Source organism: Scophthalmus maximus, chromosome 4 (genome assembly GCF_022379125.1).
Source record: "Scophthalmus maximus strain ysfricsl-2021 chromosome 4, ASM2237912v1, whole genome shotgun sequence".
Classification (NCBI taxonomy): Eukaryota; Metazoa; Chordata; class Actinopteri; order Pleuronectiformes; family Scophthalmidae; genus Scophthalmus; species Scophthalmus maximus.
This window is the reverse complement of record NC_061518.1, coordinates 13085472-13103531: the sequence shown is the minus strand read 5'-3', so window position 1 is coordinate 13103531 and position 18060 is coordinate 13085472. Positions and strand designations below refer to the sequence as shown.

Genomic DNA, 18060 nt, shown 5'->3' with positions numbered 1-18060 from the left:
CACTTCAGGTTGTGTTGTGGGTTAGTGGTTTACCCTCCAGCTGCGCAGAGGCCCGTAGGGGCCCCTGACCACGGTCTGTCCATCCTTCATTGCTCTCTGATAGGGTTTACATGCAGCGTTTCCACTGTACATCTGCTTTGATGGCTTTTTGTCTCCCCAATGAAAACCCCAGTAGAGTCAGTGGGTTATTGAACACTGAGCTTCAGTCTTCAAACATGACTTCTTTTGGATTGTTTCCAAAGGTGACAACAGAAGTCAGGGAAATTCAGGAAACAAGAACCAGTTTGTACGCAATAAGAACTATCACTGCTCTCGCTGGTTCTGCAAAAGCTACACAAATCAATTAGGAAGAGGGTTGTAATAGTTCAGGTGAGTTGTGTTAATTGTACAGTGAAACGTGTGAACAACGATGTACAATCCCGGCTAATGTTAAGCTAACGTGTGTGACGTTAGCTAATGTATGCTATTAGCAAAAAAAAAAAAAAAATATATATATATATATATATATATATATATAGGAACAACAATTAGATTAGCTGTAACGTGTCGCTTTGAATAAATGAATAATTCACAAGGATAGCACACGACTGAATAGAAAAAACAACAACTGCTAAATCTACGCGTTTTAACGAGGCGTCTTTATTAAGTGTGTAATTTATGGCCTTATTCACTGTTGATGAATTAACCATTTGTGTAGTTCTCCACAGCTAACTAGCTCATCTCAGGTTTCCAGATTGTGAACAAAAATCTTTTCCAGCAGTTGTACACACACACACACACACACACACACACGTATGTTGATTATATATATTCATGTATGTATAGATATATATGACCTTTATTTGACCTGTAATAACAGGCACACACTTTTTCCACCTCACAGGACTACAGTTGTCTACAATGGAGCTGCAGCTGAAGGTAAATGACCAGATCAATTGAAGTGGAATGAAGGAAAGAGGAGGTGTCATGATGTGACATTTGACACCTTATTAATATTGTCGAACTGACATATAAAGAATCACGTCAGTCAGAAAATGACCCTGAAAATGATTGTAATAATAAAGTGTCAGCTGTGCAAATATAGATACATCTTTTTATATTGTCTTTATATATCTATCTATATATATAGATATATATCTATTTATTATACAGATATGTGACCTGAAAACCGTATAACTGTTGGAATGCTCATTTGAATTGTGTGTGATTTGTATGTTTCTGTGAAAGCCCTGTGTGAAGCTACTTCTCGAAGGAGCTATATAAATACAAATGTGATGATAATTGTCGTCACACTGGATGGATGGAGCCGGCAGACGCGTCGTGGTCACGCTGTGGCACCACCGCGGACTCGCCGCGGGCCAGTCCCCGCCCACGTCCCGCGCACCGCTCGTCTCCGGCGGCAGAGCCCTCTGACAGCAGGCGCACTCAGTCTGGACATGGCGTCGCGGCGCCGACACGCGACGAGCGCTCACTTCTCCTCCTCCTCCTCCTCCTTCTTCTCCTCCTTCTCCTCCTCCTTCTCCTCTTCCTCGGGAACCTGCCAGGCACGTAGCCGGACGGCGCCGCTCGGCTGTGGTCGCCGCTGACGACGGCGGACGAGACATGGCGATGGAGGACGAGGACAACGCCGCCGCCGCCGCCGCCGCCGCCGCGGCCACCGACACCCCGGCGGGCACCACGAAGGCAGGGAGCGGGGCGTGCATCGACAGGCAGCCGGACACGGCGGTCCGCCAGGCGGGGCTGAGTCAGACTGCAGGTCCGGGGGCTCGCGCTGCGACGGGGATCCGCGTGCTGAAGGCGAGTGGCCGGTCCGTCACGACGCGTATCTGCGTGTTGTGTTGCATGTGGGGCTTCTTCTTCTGACATCGCACTGGGGGATTCAAACAGGGCACGCCGCTTAGAAGGCATCCCCTCGTATGGTATTGTGTAACGAGTGTCTGTGATGTCGGCTGATTGATATTCTCTGGTCGGTCTCTGATCTGTTGAGGACTGCCATGCAGCGAGGAATGTACCAGAGCCAATTAACAGCCGCGCGCACGCGCGCACGCACGCGCACACGCACGCACTCTCATAGGCTGCTAGAGCTTTTACAGGAAGGCCCACTTCTTAGCAGTCTCTCCACGACATCTTAGGGCAAGACACACAATGTGTAATGACATATAAGTCCCTAAAGTCCACACACACACACACACACTCAGCTGTGCTATTCAATTTCATGTGTATGCGTTCATCAGTTTTCGTCTGTGATGAAAGGGCGCACATCAAAATCCTACAGTAAAGGAGGTCACACTGTTGATGTGAAGTGCATTGGGCCATAGAGTAAGTGAAATGCCGAATCTTTCTTCAGTTCTGATTCAGCCACTCTGTATTTCTGCTCATAAAGACATTTGCTGTGAAACCATAATTCGGTGAACATTCAAGGGGCAGTAAGTATTTACTTATTTTTATTTTGTGCCTGAAATCAATCCGGTGTTTTGAGAACCAGCGAGGAGATGCCTCGATGTCTTTGCTAAAATACGTGGACGTCTGCGTGATTCGCTGAGGCACGCAATGCAGTTTGTGTTAAAGTTGCTGTACATACCACATGATCAATATGTCTACAAGGGACCTCCGTAGCTACCTGAAAAACTGTCATTAACAAATACCTCCTTTTTTAGTCAGATGGTCGGAACATAATGACGCGTCTACTTCTTTCTTATTGAGGGCAGGTTGACTGTTCAGTTATTCAGCTTGGCCCTGCTTCACATTCACAGTGACACAGCTTCCCACTACATCAGTGAGCGATAGGCAATTCATAATTATTCAGATAAGCAATAAATCTTTAAATCATTTATGAAGCAATAATACTATATTTGTTAGAGCTGAGAGGGTGTTTCCCAACATGAAATAATTACTTCTTCATAATTTCAAAACATCACTTTTGGTTCTGGGAAGTTGTAGCGAAGATTTGTTGAGATTGTTTTGTGATATTCGACAACCTAAGTGCAACGAAACCGATCATAACAATTATTATCATTCGTTTCAAGTCTGACTGTATCATCCAAGTGCAAAGTTCATACACTCAGTTGATGACACATAGTTGGGCTGTAGCTGTAAAAGTTGTTACTTTGTAGTTTGCAGTATTAGTATATTTTTACATTTTGGGAAAATGACTCCATTCACAGCCCCTCTGAGAGGGTCAACAATACATCTTGAACCACCTTCAAGCTCTTTAGGCGGCCCGCCGCCGTTAGACTCATGTCAACCTGTGTGCTTAAATAACTCGTTCTGTGTCAGCAGCGCAACATGAAGCGGAATGGTAGTCGTGGCTGTGTGACAAGAAAGACCAGATTTGGATCACGGGAGCGGGACTGGCTGAAGGGGGACACCCAGCGGGGCTGTGTGTGTCTGTATGGCGGGACAGTGGACCCTCAGCCCCCAGCTTCAGGCCCACAGGCCTCCTCCACCCCACAGACTGACCTGCAGTTGGTGCTTTGCTCCACACGCACCACAGTGGAGGAGCTGTGTGCTCAGAGGGATGGACAGGGACTCTATGTTCAGCTTCATGGAGACTTAATCAGGTAAATACAAACTAAGTTAATAAATAAAGTTATGTGATACTTAATGTCTTCTACATTTGAGCTAAATAGATCTCAACAGTAAGGTAACGGGAGGTGAAAATCCCATTCATACTCTCCATCACATTATTATCCATAATATTGTAACCATCCAAGGTAGACTCACCAAGAGCTACGGGATTGTGAAACTATGGTATATGCACCTATAGAAGTCACAAGTTTTATTCACAATGTCATTGAAAAGTGCTACACTACCCACAATCCTGAAGTTTAACATTGGCGTCTCTAATTTTGTGGAGCTCCCTGTTACCATGGAAATGTTTACTACACCCGTGAACTTCATGTCGGCTAGTGATGCTGCGTTCCATTATAACTCGGAGCTTGGAAGTCGGGGTTGTTGTTCCATTATACTGTACCTCAGAACTCGAAATTACAGACTTCAACTGGAACTGCGACTGGAAGGCTCACAAAATGGAAAAAGGGAAAAAGTGAAAGAAATAAAACAGCACTTGAAGCATAAAATGATGCTTTGGGTTGTGTTCATGCCAGTATAGTGCAAGTGAAACATGAGATGTTAGGCAGCAGGTTTAGACAGCTGCATTCATTAAAATGGAAGCACATCTCTTACATTAGACACAGAATAAACACAAGTGAAACAGGAATTCGGACAAACACTTACATCTAACAAAAACAGTTTAGATTAGAAGCATGATATTTTTCTAAATATATATATCCACATCTCTTTCTCATTTATATCATATACAGTACAAAAGATACCAGGCCGCAGCATTTACGATATCCTGTCCATGAGAGCCACAAACAGAACGTCACCATGAACAAGCTTGAGTAATGCAAAGTGGGCAAACACGACCCAGAGGACCTGCAGCAGTTATCTTAATATCCCATACTCTCACAGCGTCTCACCCGGGACACCCTCCGGGAACATAAGTCTAAGCCTCTTTCAGGCTCCAGAAGACATATGTAGACAGAAATAGCAAATGACCCCTTGATTATCTGTGAAAGGATAAAAAGCTGGTTCAGTGATCCGCGACCAAGGAATCTGGGCTGTTCCTCCTTTGCTTTTGTGAAAAAAGCCTGTGTGCAGATATTAGAGGGGAGGGTCTGAAATAACAAAAAACACTATAGCTTAAATCAAATCGCAGTGGTTTATGGCATATTCTGTGAGAGTCTTACTGTCTGCTCAGGGTTTCTTTTTAATGATGTGGGATATCGACACAGCAAAATATTAAAATCTCCTAAGATAAGGGGTACTCACAAAAATGCCACTAGTTTTATTTATTGTGGAGACTTGTAAATGGTTGTGTAAGGAGCATTAAAGTGCTGGACCATTGTGCAGTTGACATGCTGCAGATGATGTGCTGGAAACATGAGTGGAGGTGCTAATCATTTTACTGGCTGCTAATGAATCAACAGGATATGAACCTATAGTTCATAGGTCAGCTACGCTGGTTTAAGGCTGGAGGCATTGCAGAGTAATGAAGAATAGCAACAAATGAAAGGCTTTTGGTAAGTCAGTGGATAGGCCGCGTTTATATTCTAGCAGTACAGGACTTAAATTGCAGCTTGCCAGCGAGTATGACTGGGTGGACTTAAAATCTAATATTAAAGGGTATTGGAGACTTAGGAAAACTTATGGTTTTTGTTCATGCAAAGGAATCTCTACATTCCTACGGACAGCACATACAGCAAAGACAAGTCAAGATTGCATCAAATGCATTGAATTAAATGGTGTTGATGTAAAATTCATGAGCAAGGAATCCATGTGTTTGACCTTAAAGTGACCTCTACTTTAATATCTTCTCTCCTTTCTGTAAATATTTTAAAAACACTTTTTTGATAAATGATCTATGTTTAGTATGTTTTATTACTGTGCTTGATAGTAGATGTATGTACTATATACAAAGGGATCTAACACACAGAGCTGTTGACAGCACTGAGACGAGAACTGAAGAAGAATTTGTAAGAAGGGACATGATGGAAGGGAGGAAGCTGTTTTTAGTGTTTTTTCTTTTTATAGCTTGTAGTAATGTGCCGCTTTACAGGAAGACTTGGTCTGGGTTCTGTCTCGGGCCCGAGCGACAGGGATTTTTTGGGGGGAACGATGCCAATACCGGCATCGGTATTAGGTAGTAAAAAAATTCCGATACAGATATATGTAATTTTTTTTAAAGAATTGATAACGATTTCCAAGATGTCGTCATCAAACCCTTATGACAAAAAATGTAATTTAGACTTTGTATTCTACAGTCAAACCACTATGAATAAAAATAAACATTGTGTTTACTCTGTAAAATAACATTTTTCATATCGGCACATATCAGCAAATATAATAAGCAATACTATAAGTCTGTGAAAGGCTCATAGCGGGTGATATATTATCGGACAAACTGCATATGGATCGGGCTCTTGTTCTGTCCAGCACGGGGAACATTTTATTTTCAGTCGAATAAATTTCCTTTAAGATTATTTACTGAGGCAATGGAGTTGATGGAGGAGATCAATCCCTCCATTCAAACATTTTTTGAGGCAATTATCAAGATCAGGCTCACTGTGCCAACGGGGTGAGTAGAGAGTCAATTGTTCTTTTTCCCAGCAACATGCTCTTCCATGGGGATCCCTTATTGTCCCTAGGATATATATGATGTATAATCCCTCTGCTCCGACATGTCATGTCATGTCATGCCAGAACAATTCCAAACGTGGCTCCCAGACACCTCAACTGTTTCCTCTCATAGGGGTTATCGGCTTGATACTATGGGCCTATCAAATCAATAAGCTCCTCACTCTGAAATGTAAAGTGAGACTAGCCACCGTACAGATAAATCTCATATCATCTTTTTGTATCAGCTGTTCCTCTGCATGGTGAGAAACCAGACCAACTGTAACTGTAGCTTGGTCACTGACAACTCAAATAAGTGATGTGATGCCATCATGCCGAAATCACTACTAATAAGGCAGAGAGAAGAGGCTGGATGAAATACCTGCTGGACAAGGGGACTGATTAGAATAGATTAAGCATTGTGAACGTTGGCTTGGACTCTGCAATCCATATCAAAAACTCTGTCTATTACTTTTAACGGCGATGAACTGCAAACTGCAACTTTAGTTGCATGTTACTGCTTTTCCCTGTTTAAAAAAATGGTGTTGCTATTTTGTGTGGCGGTCATTATCACACCACCTCCCCTCTTCTTTTGCCCCTCAGGAGGCTGGACCCCTCTGAGCGTCCGCTCCAGATTCTCTACAACTACCTGGCATCCATGGGCTACGCAGACCACGTGCGGGTGCAGCAAGAAGCGGCCAACTCAGACCTCAGCTGTTTGATCCGTTTCTACAGTGGTAAGTACGGACTGACGCACAGGGGCCAGGATCCTTCCTCTGAAAACAGACCACAAGGCCTAAAATGAAACTGCAGCAGGTCAAATGTTCCAAAATGGTTTGTTTGAGGCTCTCTGAGAGCGATGCCTCCTGAAGCTGTCTCAAATACTCATTATAGCCTGAGAGATACAAGCAAACACACCCCCATCCTGGCCTCGTGGTGAGTTAGTGACCTGCGGTGTTTCTCCGTCCCCATGTGGGCTGCATTTCACCTGCCACTGTCAACACACTCCCGTGACCCCAGAACCGGAGTGATTAAATGTCCCTGTGTCCGTATGATGTATGAAAGTGATTCATTAATGCAGTAGCTGAATGGATGTGACTCTGTAGAAACCAGGGACACATTTTTAATATATACTGATACTGAGTGTGGGCCTGATAGACCTACATGTGTCCCAGTATATCTGACATAAACACAAAGACATCTCTAGCTCTCCTTGTTTAAGTCTGTGCGTTGGTCTAACGACACTCTTACAGTAGCAGGAATAAACCAAAGGAATCACCATTAAGGGTAAAACGGGATGTTCTGTGAAGTGTTTCCATTTGATTAACTTGCCGATGTTCCTGCTGAGTCAGTGGAACGCCTTATGTTTTAGATTAGAGCTGCTCGCACGCTGCAGTGCCAGAGAAAGAGGAAGACTGAACAAACCACAGCGTCTAAAGGGCTCACATGTAATTCCTCCCCACATAAAGTACACAACCCTCCCTAGAACGAAATGCGCTGCTGCCTCGCTGAATGGAAGGACATGCTAAACACCAAACTCAACAGCTGTTGTTGCAATATTCCGGTTGACAATAAACAGGTTTCATTTCTTTTTGACCACGTAGAACGACAAGGTCACATTCAGATTTGCCCAGTTGAAAATGTCTGGTATAATTGTGATTTCTTGAAGGAGATTGCTCATCAGAAGAACATTGAGTTCATAAGCAGCTTTTATGTTTTGTTTTTTCTGCCTTTAGCTAGAATGGATAAACTTTTCATGTCTTTATATCTACTTGGTAGTAAAAAGGATTATTGTTTAGCTGTCAGATCTCAAGCCTGCTGTGGCCTCAGTCTTATTCCCAGTCCTTCTGTGTCCAGTGAAACATTTGTGTTGCCTCCTGCCAACATAAGAACTGGTCTCATCTTGGCTACTATCACTAGTCAGGCCACATCCGCTGGAGTCGAGGCTCCTCGGAGACTTCCTGCCTCTTTTTGTTAACTCGTGGGAAAAGAGGGCCATGAACCGGGCACGACCGATACTCAATATCCAGCTATCGCCAAGAAGACATCTTGATTTGCCCATTTGACCACCATAGACGTGGGAAAAGAATGACCTGGCAGTATAGCTGGCAGGTTGTTGTGGTTGTTCCGAATTACCTTCCACATGCGGGTGTTTTGGACGAGCTCTCTAACCTCATATTTTGTCTGGCACTGGGAAACCTTTCATTCCCACCCACAGTGGTCCTGTTGATGGGCTCTGATGTATTGTCAAAACACACAACAACAGCCTTGTTCTGAGCTGTCAGTGGTGATGATCTGACTAAGCAGGTGAGGAAAAGTGCAGTCCACCAGTAAGGACTACATCTGCTACAGCATCACCTGATTTGGTGCACTGGATGCATTTAATACAGAATGTATCTTACGGAAGTCGTTCAGATAGTTTGGGTCGTGCAGAGACAGGGTTATAAGCAGACATCTGTTTGTTGTGATACGTTGGTGATTTACATGGATATAAGAGGGCATGCTTTTTTTATTTGCTTTTTTCGCTCAGTGTTTCAAAGTGCAATACAGCAGGTAATTTATTAAACTTGACCGTCCTCTTATTTGTTCAGGAAACTCATCTTGGACTTTCTCCACCCTCCTGCTTCCTGTACAAACACCCTCCTGCTGCGGCGCACAGAGGAGATGGAAACAAACATGGATGAGCGAGTAAACATTTCTAAATGCTGACTTAATAAAAAACCTGCTTCTAGTGAAAACAACTGTAGAGACCTGAGGGCCAGTGTGGGCCCATTCAGCTGCAGCATAGACTAGGCCTGCTGTAAGCACTGGCACCGGTCCACTGGGCCCCATTCCACCTCTGCCTGGGTGATCTCAGTCTTACATCTTTGTCTCTGAGCTAAGAGACATGAGGCTGCTGTGCACAGGTCTTGTCACAGGCCCACTGTCAGTGTCAGGGCAGAAGGAAGGAAGTTCCCACAAGCAGTCTGAACACACCCAACAAGTTATTGATTTGGCTGGCGCTGATTCACCAGCGGAAATTAAACCTAAATGAAGAGTTGGATGTCCAAGGCTGTTATGACGTGGATGGTGAACTTATGTTTTAGACTGTGAGGCCCGGTGGTTAATCATAATAATCATCTCCTGGAGGGACAGGCAGACCAATATCACTGTGAATAACCAAGCACAAGTCATGTTACGGTTGAAAGGGTGAAAGAATTTGTTCAGAGGGACAAAAAGGGGAGAAGCAGTCAGAACGAAATATAAGAGAAAAATGAATTTCTATTCTGACCCGGGTTCCCGCTGAATGGCCCCAAGCAAGAGAACTCTGCAGAGGAGCGGATTCTCTCTGGTTTCTTGCCAGCTCCTTATAAAATGGTGCTTTTCGTGTTGCAGTTTCTGTTTCTCTGAGGATTTCCTGTTTGCCATTTGAATCCTGCAGGCTGTCTCCGGACTCATGGTCAGTTTTCAAGTCAGGTAGCTTACTGCTGCCCAAAGACATCCACCATTTTTATGGTCTGTTTTATTGTCATCAAGCAGTATTCACTTGTGTGTCTTCCATCTGTGCTGTGCCCAGTGCAGACACACTGTATTTGCTATCAGAATAGAGTTTCTTGACCAAAGTTTTAAGAAGTGGTTGTTTTTTTAAAAAGATGCTAAATTACTCTATGCAACCTTGAGCAAGAAAAAAGTTCTGGGATATAGGGAATAGTGTGTTCAGCAGTTGCAACAGTTGAAATCATCGGAAATATGATGAAAAACAGGTTAAAAGCGAGTAAACGCCCTCCAGTCTTTTAGCCATAAAATACAAAGTTTGGGGGCAAATGTAATTTTCCTTCCTACAATGATGAATTGTTTTAAATAAAGCAGAGTTCATTTACTCTTTAAAGGTTTGCAAAAGAACAGACACTGCTTGACGTCAGAGTGGGGCTAACTTTCTCAACAACGACTGAGCGCACAGACGTGCTTTGAAAAGTGATGGTGAATCTCCTGAGATACATTATGCATGCTGTCATGCTGTGAGTCAACGGCTGCTCTGAATTATACATACCTACAATTGTTTTCATTCACTTTAGGGCTGTAACTAACAATCACCTTAAATCATCATCATTTTGTCATTAATCAATTCTTTTGCAGATTTTCTGTTCATAAATATTTTTGGAGTGCACTATTTTAAGATATTGACATGTAGATAGATGAACTTTATTAATCCGAAACTGGGGAATTCACTGTAGATGGGAAGATAAAAAGCTGCACCAGCTTTGTTCTTCTGTTAGGATCTATTTTGACAAATGTCTCTCCTTTTACGAATTCCTCTCTAGCCCTCCACCCTCTTCAAGTTCCTCGGTTCACTTCCTCTCTGACATCATCTTGTCACATCATAACTCATCAACATCTTTCGTATCTCTTTTAGTTCCTGTATTCCTTCTCTCTGTCACCGCTCTTCTCTGTTGTCATCTTTCCCTTCTGTGTCCATTGTTATTCTTTATTGATAAGGGAGCAGAGTTTGACCTGTTGCAGCCTCGTTGCTCATCTGTCATGCCATGTGAAGTGAGATTTCACCGAGTTTGCATGCGAGTGAAAGCTGCAGCCACACTTGAGGGGAGATAAGACGTGGTACGATCAACTCGCTAATCTGTCACTTGTCACACTGTCCCTGTGGTTTGGCAGCTACTCCAAGTAGGACTTTTCACGCTGCTTGATTATTAGTTCAATGGAGGCAGCACAGCCTCTCTGTGGCCCTGCTCCTTCAGACTTGGACAACATCACTATCAATAAAACACAAGGACACAAAATCTATGGACATTTTTCTAAACCCATTTGGACCCACTGGGAATGGTCAACACTATTTTTGATCCCTTGGGTGGGATTGAGGTTACTAGAGACATTATGGAAGTTTACCAACTGATATTGGACTTTGATTTACAGTGGCGTGCAACCCGTTGCCCAAGCAACTAACAGCCCTATAGGCCTTGAGGGATTACGATGTGTTTGTTTTAGAAGTTGACTCTTTATGGCTGGGACCGGTTTTCATAAACAGTCCATTGGTTTTTCAGGCAGGTGGCTGTTCTGATATAGAATTGCAAAAAAGCAATATGAAGTTAAACTTTTAGAGGGAAAAAAATACTTTGGATGAGATGCAGAGCCTGAACCATACATTACCTGTTCTCCTCAACCCACAATGACAGTTCTTGACCTGGAATAACATACTCACAAAGTAAAAAGCAAACAAACACCATTCTTCACTGTATATGCTCACATTGTTATCATCCATCCCTTTAGTATCTATACCACTTTATCCTTTAAGGGTCGTGGGGGGGGGTTACACCCTGGACCGATCACCAGCGTATCGCAGGGCCACATTGTTATTAATATAGTTATTATATATTGTAATTTTGTGGTGTGGCTGACCCTGTAGTGAGCATAATGAAGAGTAAGAGTAACAGAGAGTAAAAAGAGTTATAAATCAAGTTCCAAGCACAATACTTTTATGCGATTTGAACTTTGATAGATTTTTATCTTGCACTCTGTGTCCTCTCGCTCGTGCTCGTCAGTGCATGGACAACTGTTTTCTCTCCTTCTCTTCTCTTTGCTCGACTGTCACTGCTACAGTGCATCAATATGTGTTTGAGTTGAAAGAAAACTTTCAATTGTAGCTGCAACCGGCGATGATTGAGCCCTCACAAGCTGCAGATGGGAGGAGAACATGAAAGTATGAACAAGATATATTGTTGCGTTGTTAAAATGGAAGGTCGCTGAATTCCCTCAACCAAACCGCTTCTCGCTGACTTTAGGGGTCGTTATGATAATTCTTGCTTGATAATGTTTAGAACATTGATAAGGTAGACCAGACTGTGGGTGGTATTTTTAAGAATACAGCCCCCTGACAACATAACAAAGCTAGGTATTGAGTGTACTTGTTTCTGGTGATGTACTGTGAAGCCGGTGAAAGAATCCTGTCAACCTTTGTCGTAGCGAGTGGGTGTGCGATGATGAGTTTATTGATATGTGCACTGCAGTGGGCGACTGAGTGTTCTGCTTAATTATTTGTTTTAATGAATATATTATATTTGATTTATTATAACTCACACCCTCAGCTGTATTCTGGAGAAATGATTTGTGTGTGGATTCCTTGAATGGATCAGTGCTAATGATGATGATGTTTCCTCATCTTCTCACGATGATAAACAGGAAAGGGTGATGACAATACAACCGCTGAGTTCTGGTGTCTGATAAATTTCTAACGCTGCCTTCAGACATGCTCTGCTGAGTTCAAGTCTGGAAACAGCTTTGGAGGAACACAAAAATGTTTTTCTACAAAAGTTCTTCTCCACATTTATTGAATAAAATAGGAGCATCAAATAAAAACTCTGCCCAAATAAAGTAAAAGTCAAAATCTGAATTTGCAGTCCAGGTGTTGCCCCTTTATTGAAGCTCTATACTTCCCAGAATTAATCCTTTGGGGGTTTGTGTCTCTAATTTCCTCTCTGAGCGAGGGGACACCCAAGGATCAGGCGCTGCTATTGATCTGCCAGCTTTGGCAGTTTGTTGTGAGAGGGCGCTTGGCTTGTTCGTTGTCAGTTTCCCTGGCAAAGAAAAACATGTGGGGGTTTTTCATTTCGTCTCAGATGAAATTGCCCTTGTGAAGTGAAAACAGAGGACACATGGTTGAGGCAGTGTCTCCTCTGTGCTTATCCCACCTGAGAGTTCTTGAAGCCTGGTGTGTCCTTCAGAATGGGCCGGCTTAGGCGGTCAGTTGTGCAGGTTGGCATCATTTTACTGAAAAGAGTGAAGTTTAATGTGACTAAACCATGACTCATTCGTCAATATGAGGGTCCTTTTCTAGGTACTGTATCGACAGCAGTAGGGTGGATAGAAACACAGCTAGGAAAAGAAAGAGACTTGTATTCATACAGCATTTGCAGGACACCTTGTTGGCAGATGACCTGCTGTTCACCTTAGCCTTGATGCGCTGACTGGCATCTTGTGATGCTGAGAGCTGATGATCTAAAACTTTATGATCTAAATGAAGAAAAGAAGCTTGAATCTATCTTTCTAAAAATACGATAAATAATAATGACAAAAAGTAAATATAAATAAGAAAACACTAAAATTATAAAACATTACATGAAAGCCAGACTAAATAGGCGAGTATTTAGTTTACTGGTAACTGGTACTGCCAAATTAAATCGAACCAACCCCAAACCCTGAGCATTATACTTTGCTTTATACCATCCATTACTGAGCATTAGCTTCCGGAGCTAACACAACACATTGCCTGAACTATCTGTCTCTTTCTGTCTTTGTGCGCCTTCTTGAAATGTACGACATTAATTGCGGAGGTTTGAAAAAAAATCTCAGTAGGTGAAATTTGAATAATCCAACCTGACTCGGACCTGAGCTGGGAGCTGTATGACACACAACAACCTAAATGTGTTGAGAAGCAGCAGAGAGCTGCTTTAATTCAATAGATTTTTAACAATGGAGTTTAATGGAAAAAACATATTACTCTAAGGTCAAACCAATTATTGTGCAGCGAGATCCATCCACATGTACGGTCTGTGAGTTAATGGGGCAGTGAGGATCCTGGATTAATTTTGCTAATGAGTCAACTACTCTACGGGTGATATCATACCGACCTGTGAGTATGTACATGACTTCACCGTCTTGGGCCCTTCGTCTTTTGTTTAACTGCAGAACATTTGCTATTAATTTGCTAGATTTGTGTACCCCAGGAAGGGTGGGGGGCTCTTCTGCATTAGATCGATGTCTATAGATCTACACTAACCTTTGTGTGTGGGCTTTGTCTTCCAGAGCATCCAGTGAATGCAGACCAGCAAGAGCGCACTCTGCTGAAAGGCGTATTCAGTGTCAGGAAGGGCAAGACACAACTGCACAAGTGGGCAGAGCGGAAGGTCATTCTCTGTGGCACCTGTCTCATAGTGGCCTCGGTGAAAGACAGCCTGACTGGGAAGCTGCACATCTTACCCCTGGTGGGGGGAAAGGTGAGGGTTCAGTGTTTGGCCACCAGACCAACGTACAAGGTGTTAACCTTTCACTCTCCCCAGGGTAGAGCCCGTGTATCAGGCTGAGTGTAGATACTCTACAACAACACAGCTGTGTTGACCAGCTGGATACAGTTAAAACGATGATGCACTACTTCATGTGCAGAATGGTGTCATCTAAAATAACACGTCCCAATCATTGAGGCTAATGAGGCGACAGTTTATACAGGTTGTCTTTCCAACTTGAGAGAACACAGCCGCTGATTTTTACAGATTGTCTTGAACCATGAATGGGTAACTAATAAAATGAGTGCGTTGTTGAACTGACAACCTGTAATCACATTGTTGAAAACATTGGGTCACAAAAAATACTTGGTGGACGATACTGCACATGTGAAATAGTTGTATAAAGTGTTTTGTAGCTCCAGATGTAGCGTTTCCTTACGTGAGCTAAAAACTACAAATTTGAAAATGGAAGAAAAAAATTCTGGGTGATATGATATGTCTTTGGTATGAAGGGGGAGGGAAGCTAACTGACCTCTACATCCTACTCCTCATATCTAGACTGTCGACTTGGGTTTGATGAACGAGAACAACTTTATTTTCTGGAATCTAGAAAAAAAACATGGTCGAAGATTTTGCTGTTTTGTCCGACTATTTTATCACATGGCTTCAGTGAACAGTTTTGGACTCTTAGTTCTCTTAATATAGGAACTCAATTACTGAAGTAGAGGGAGATGAGACAGGTACATTGAAAGTTGGAATTAATGTAAATTACAACACATCATTATTACAGAATGAATTGTGAAACAAAACTCATACATATATCTGTGGTGGAAGAACTGAAAATATTTCCATTTTTGAAAATTTTTGCTATACTTTCACCATCACTGCAATAACGATGAATGCTAATCGTCATCCTCGGTTTGTGTCGTCCCTCCCAGTGTCCCTCCTCATCGTATCTGTGTTCTTTGTCTTGAGGTGGAGGAGGTGAAGCGGAGGCAACACTGTCTGATGTTTAGCTCAGCCGGATCACAGGCCCAGACATACTTTGTCAACTTTGACACACTGGCAGACTACCAACGATGGCATCGACAGGCATCAAAAGTAAGCAAGAGACAAAGCATTTGTTACTGTGTTTTCTCCCACCAACATTTTTTTTGTTTCCAGTTAGTCCCCCTGGGCTTGTACTAAATCTGAGATTAGATGTTGGGGACTACGGTTGCCTTGTGCCTTTTGAGTCATCCAATCAGAAACCGCCTGTCTGAGTCCATCTGATTTGCTCCAGTGAGTCAACCCCCAGCAGTGTCTGGCACTGGATGAACCTGTATTCACATAGTAGATCTTTTATACTCCTCTTAGAGGACACCTTTTTGTTGTGTTTTTTTTAACAAAGGTCCTCAGCAGTAGAGCTCCAGATTAGAGGATTCTGAAAGACCCAAACACATCTCTGTACATGTATTTTTGTTATATTTTGTGAATTTATCAGAGGTCTTCACAACTGCTCTTCAAAAAAATATATCATCATTTCGGTTCTGCTTAGCTCGCTTTGTCTCTAATATCCTAATTATTGGCTATTGTGCAACAGCCTGTATGAGAGGCTCCACCGAGGCAGAGCCAGCACACAGTTATCCATGGAAGGAGACGGGCAACATAAAAAAAAGAAAATCCAATTAGTTGCAGATTCATGCTAAGTCCAGGATCTTTCTCTCTTCCATGGTGGTATGGATTACTGGGTTAGAGTTGCCTGTAAGCACTCTCTGTTAAGGCTGAGACTGAGCCGCGAGGTTTCTATGGAGACTGGGGATGATGACTGATGAAGGTTTTTGGTGGATTTGGGCCACTGTTTATGCTACATTGCATAATGTGTTTGTGTGCGTGTGAGAGCGAGAGAGAGAATCAGCAAGTGCATGTGTGCCTTCAAAATGAGCATGAGGGATGAGACTGAATACTGGAGTGTAGAGATACATTATAGAGCAGCATATCTGAATTTGTCAGAATGTGCGCAATACATTCCTGTAGATTAATTATGTTTTAATTATACTGCATAACTTTTAACGGTAATTAGCAATTAGTATGGTTTATTACAAATGAGAGGAAGAGGACATTTTAATATATTGCTTATGAAAAAGTCGTGACTGCAAAATATAAGGTTTCTCTCAAAAACTAGGGAAGAGCTCTTTAAAAATATCATTTATGATCTTATGTAATTGTGCAGTGCGAGTAGCTTTTGTGCTAAATCAATTACATTTTTAATTGTGCAATATTTATCCTCTTTAGTTGACACTGGCTATAAATTTCATGGAAATACTTTATACAAGAAATTAGATGACGTCAACATTTCATGTGATTTGTTATTTGTTGAAATGCATTAAAGTATAGCCCTGACTACACATGAGCTAAAGTTGCGCTTGGAGTTAATTGATTCAGTGAATGATTTTCATTGTTTAAGTCATTTTGCAGAAACTCCTGAGCAAATGGCACAAGCATTCAGTTGACCCTGTTTTTAATGTATTGTCCATAAAATGCAAAACCCTGACAGCATTTATACTGTACACTTGCATACTCACCCCCAGAGTGATGGGTTCAGCTTTATTTATTGCCGTGTTAACTGTAACTGTTCCTGGTTCCCCAGCTGTACAGTGAACAGAACAGTTCCATGTAAGAATCCCTGAGTCAACATGTAGTGCACTCGTTGATCGAAGTCCCTGATTCACTGAACCTCCATTTGTGCTCCCTTCCAACACAGCTGTCAGTTTCGATGAATATTGTTTCCCCTCAGTGTGTTGTTTCTCCTTCCCCTCTGCCTCTATCACACTGCTTCAAAATGTTGCACATTCACATTGCAAATCATCTAAAACAGCAACTCTATCCTTCTACCTCTCTTTAAACCCCCATCTGTCAGTCTGTGTCCTTCGCCCACGCTCGCATAACTTAATTACTCTTTTTAAAAGAGGAGTTGGTTCTCAAAGTGGCCCTGCAGATGAGTCGGTTTTGTGGGAGACGAGCAGTTTTGTCTTTGTCGTCTCTGAAAGCGGTGACGTGATGTCACGCTCTGCTGAGCGGCAGTCCCATTTTCTGGTTTGCTGCACAGTGTGCAATCCAGTGGAGGAGACTGTCCTCAGACATTCATATCTGGGCTTTAAACTACGCCAAGACAAGCACAGAATCACACACGCAGATGCAATCGCACACTTCTTCTCGACACTCACAAAGGTGAGTTTGGCTCCCTATGAGAACATCGTGCATCCTGTATTACTAACTACTTATTCTTGGCCTAACTCACTACAATTCAACTGCACGACTGAAAAAAGCCTCCTTCAACCTTGGATCAACACCTCTTTAAAAGAGTTTTCAAGAAAGATTGAACATTTTGAAACTTTATTTAGTGCAGAGCTGTTGAATTAGAGAACATTTTAGATAGATGTACCTGATAAACCTGCAGCTCAGTCTAAGTATGTCTGACTGTAACTAGCACTAACAGGCGTTGTAGTCTGTGACTCACAACCTCTGTGTTTCCCCTGGAAGATAAACTCCACCTCTCTGGTAACTGGGGCATTGTCTGTCTGGAGACATTTCTTAGCTGGATGCTTGCATAATCTGAGGCCAGTGTACTTGCTTCCATTATCTGTTGTCCTAACTCACTTGAGGCAAAGACTCTTTATGTTTCAATGTTTTATTTAGGCAAGATGACATTGTACAAGTATAGAACTTACTCGCATTTTCATTTTAACAAGGAAGTAATCCATACCAACCTCCCACACTCCGATCTCATTTCCCAGACTGCTAACGTTAGCAGAGAGTAGCCAGAAAGACTATAATTTTAAAAAGAAAAAGAAAAATATTTGTTATAAAATACTTGTATGGTAAAGCCTCTTTAGAAACTTCTTTTGGAAAC

General features: G+C 42.5%; 1 protein-coding gene across 4 annotated transcripts in view; it reads left to right on the top strand.

Moving 5' to 3' along the window:
- The first annotated feature begins 1308 nt into the window (after window positions 1-1308).
- phlpp2 (PH domain and leucine rich repeat protein phosphatase 2) overlaps window positions 1309-18060 on the top strand; it is a 32164-nt gene continuing 15412 nt past the window's right edge. The window contains exons 1-5 of one of the 4 annotated variants that reach the window (XM_035628382.2): window positions 1309-1797; window positions 3280-3560; window positions 6781-6914; window positions 13972-14162; window positions 15144-15269. In XM_035628382.2, the coding sequence (XP_035484275.1) occupies window positions 1603-1797; window positions 3280-3560; window positions 6781-6914; window positions 13972-14162; window positions 15144-15269 (927 nt within the window). In that variant the 5' untranslated portion in view covers window positions 1309-1602. Of the gene's footprint in view, window positions 1798-3276; window positions 3561-6780; window positions 6915-13971; window positions 14163-15106; window positions 15270-18060 lie in introns of those variants that run through there. The other 3 variants (XM_035628381.2, XM_035628383.2, XM_035628384.2) reach the window with 3 other exon arrangements.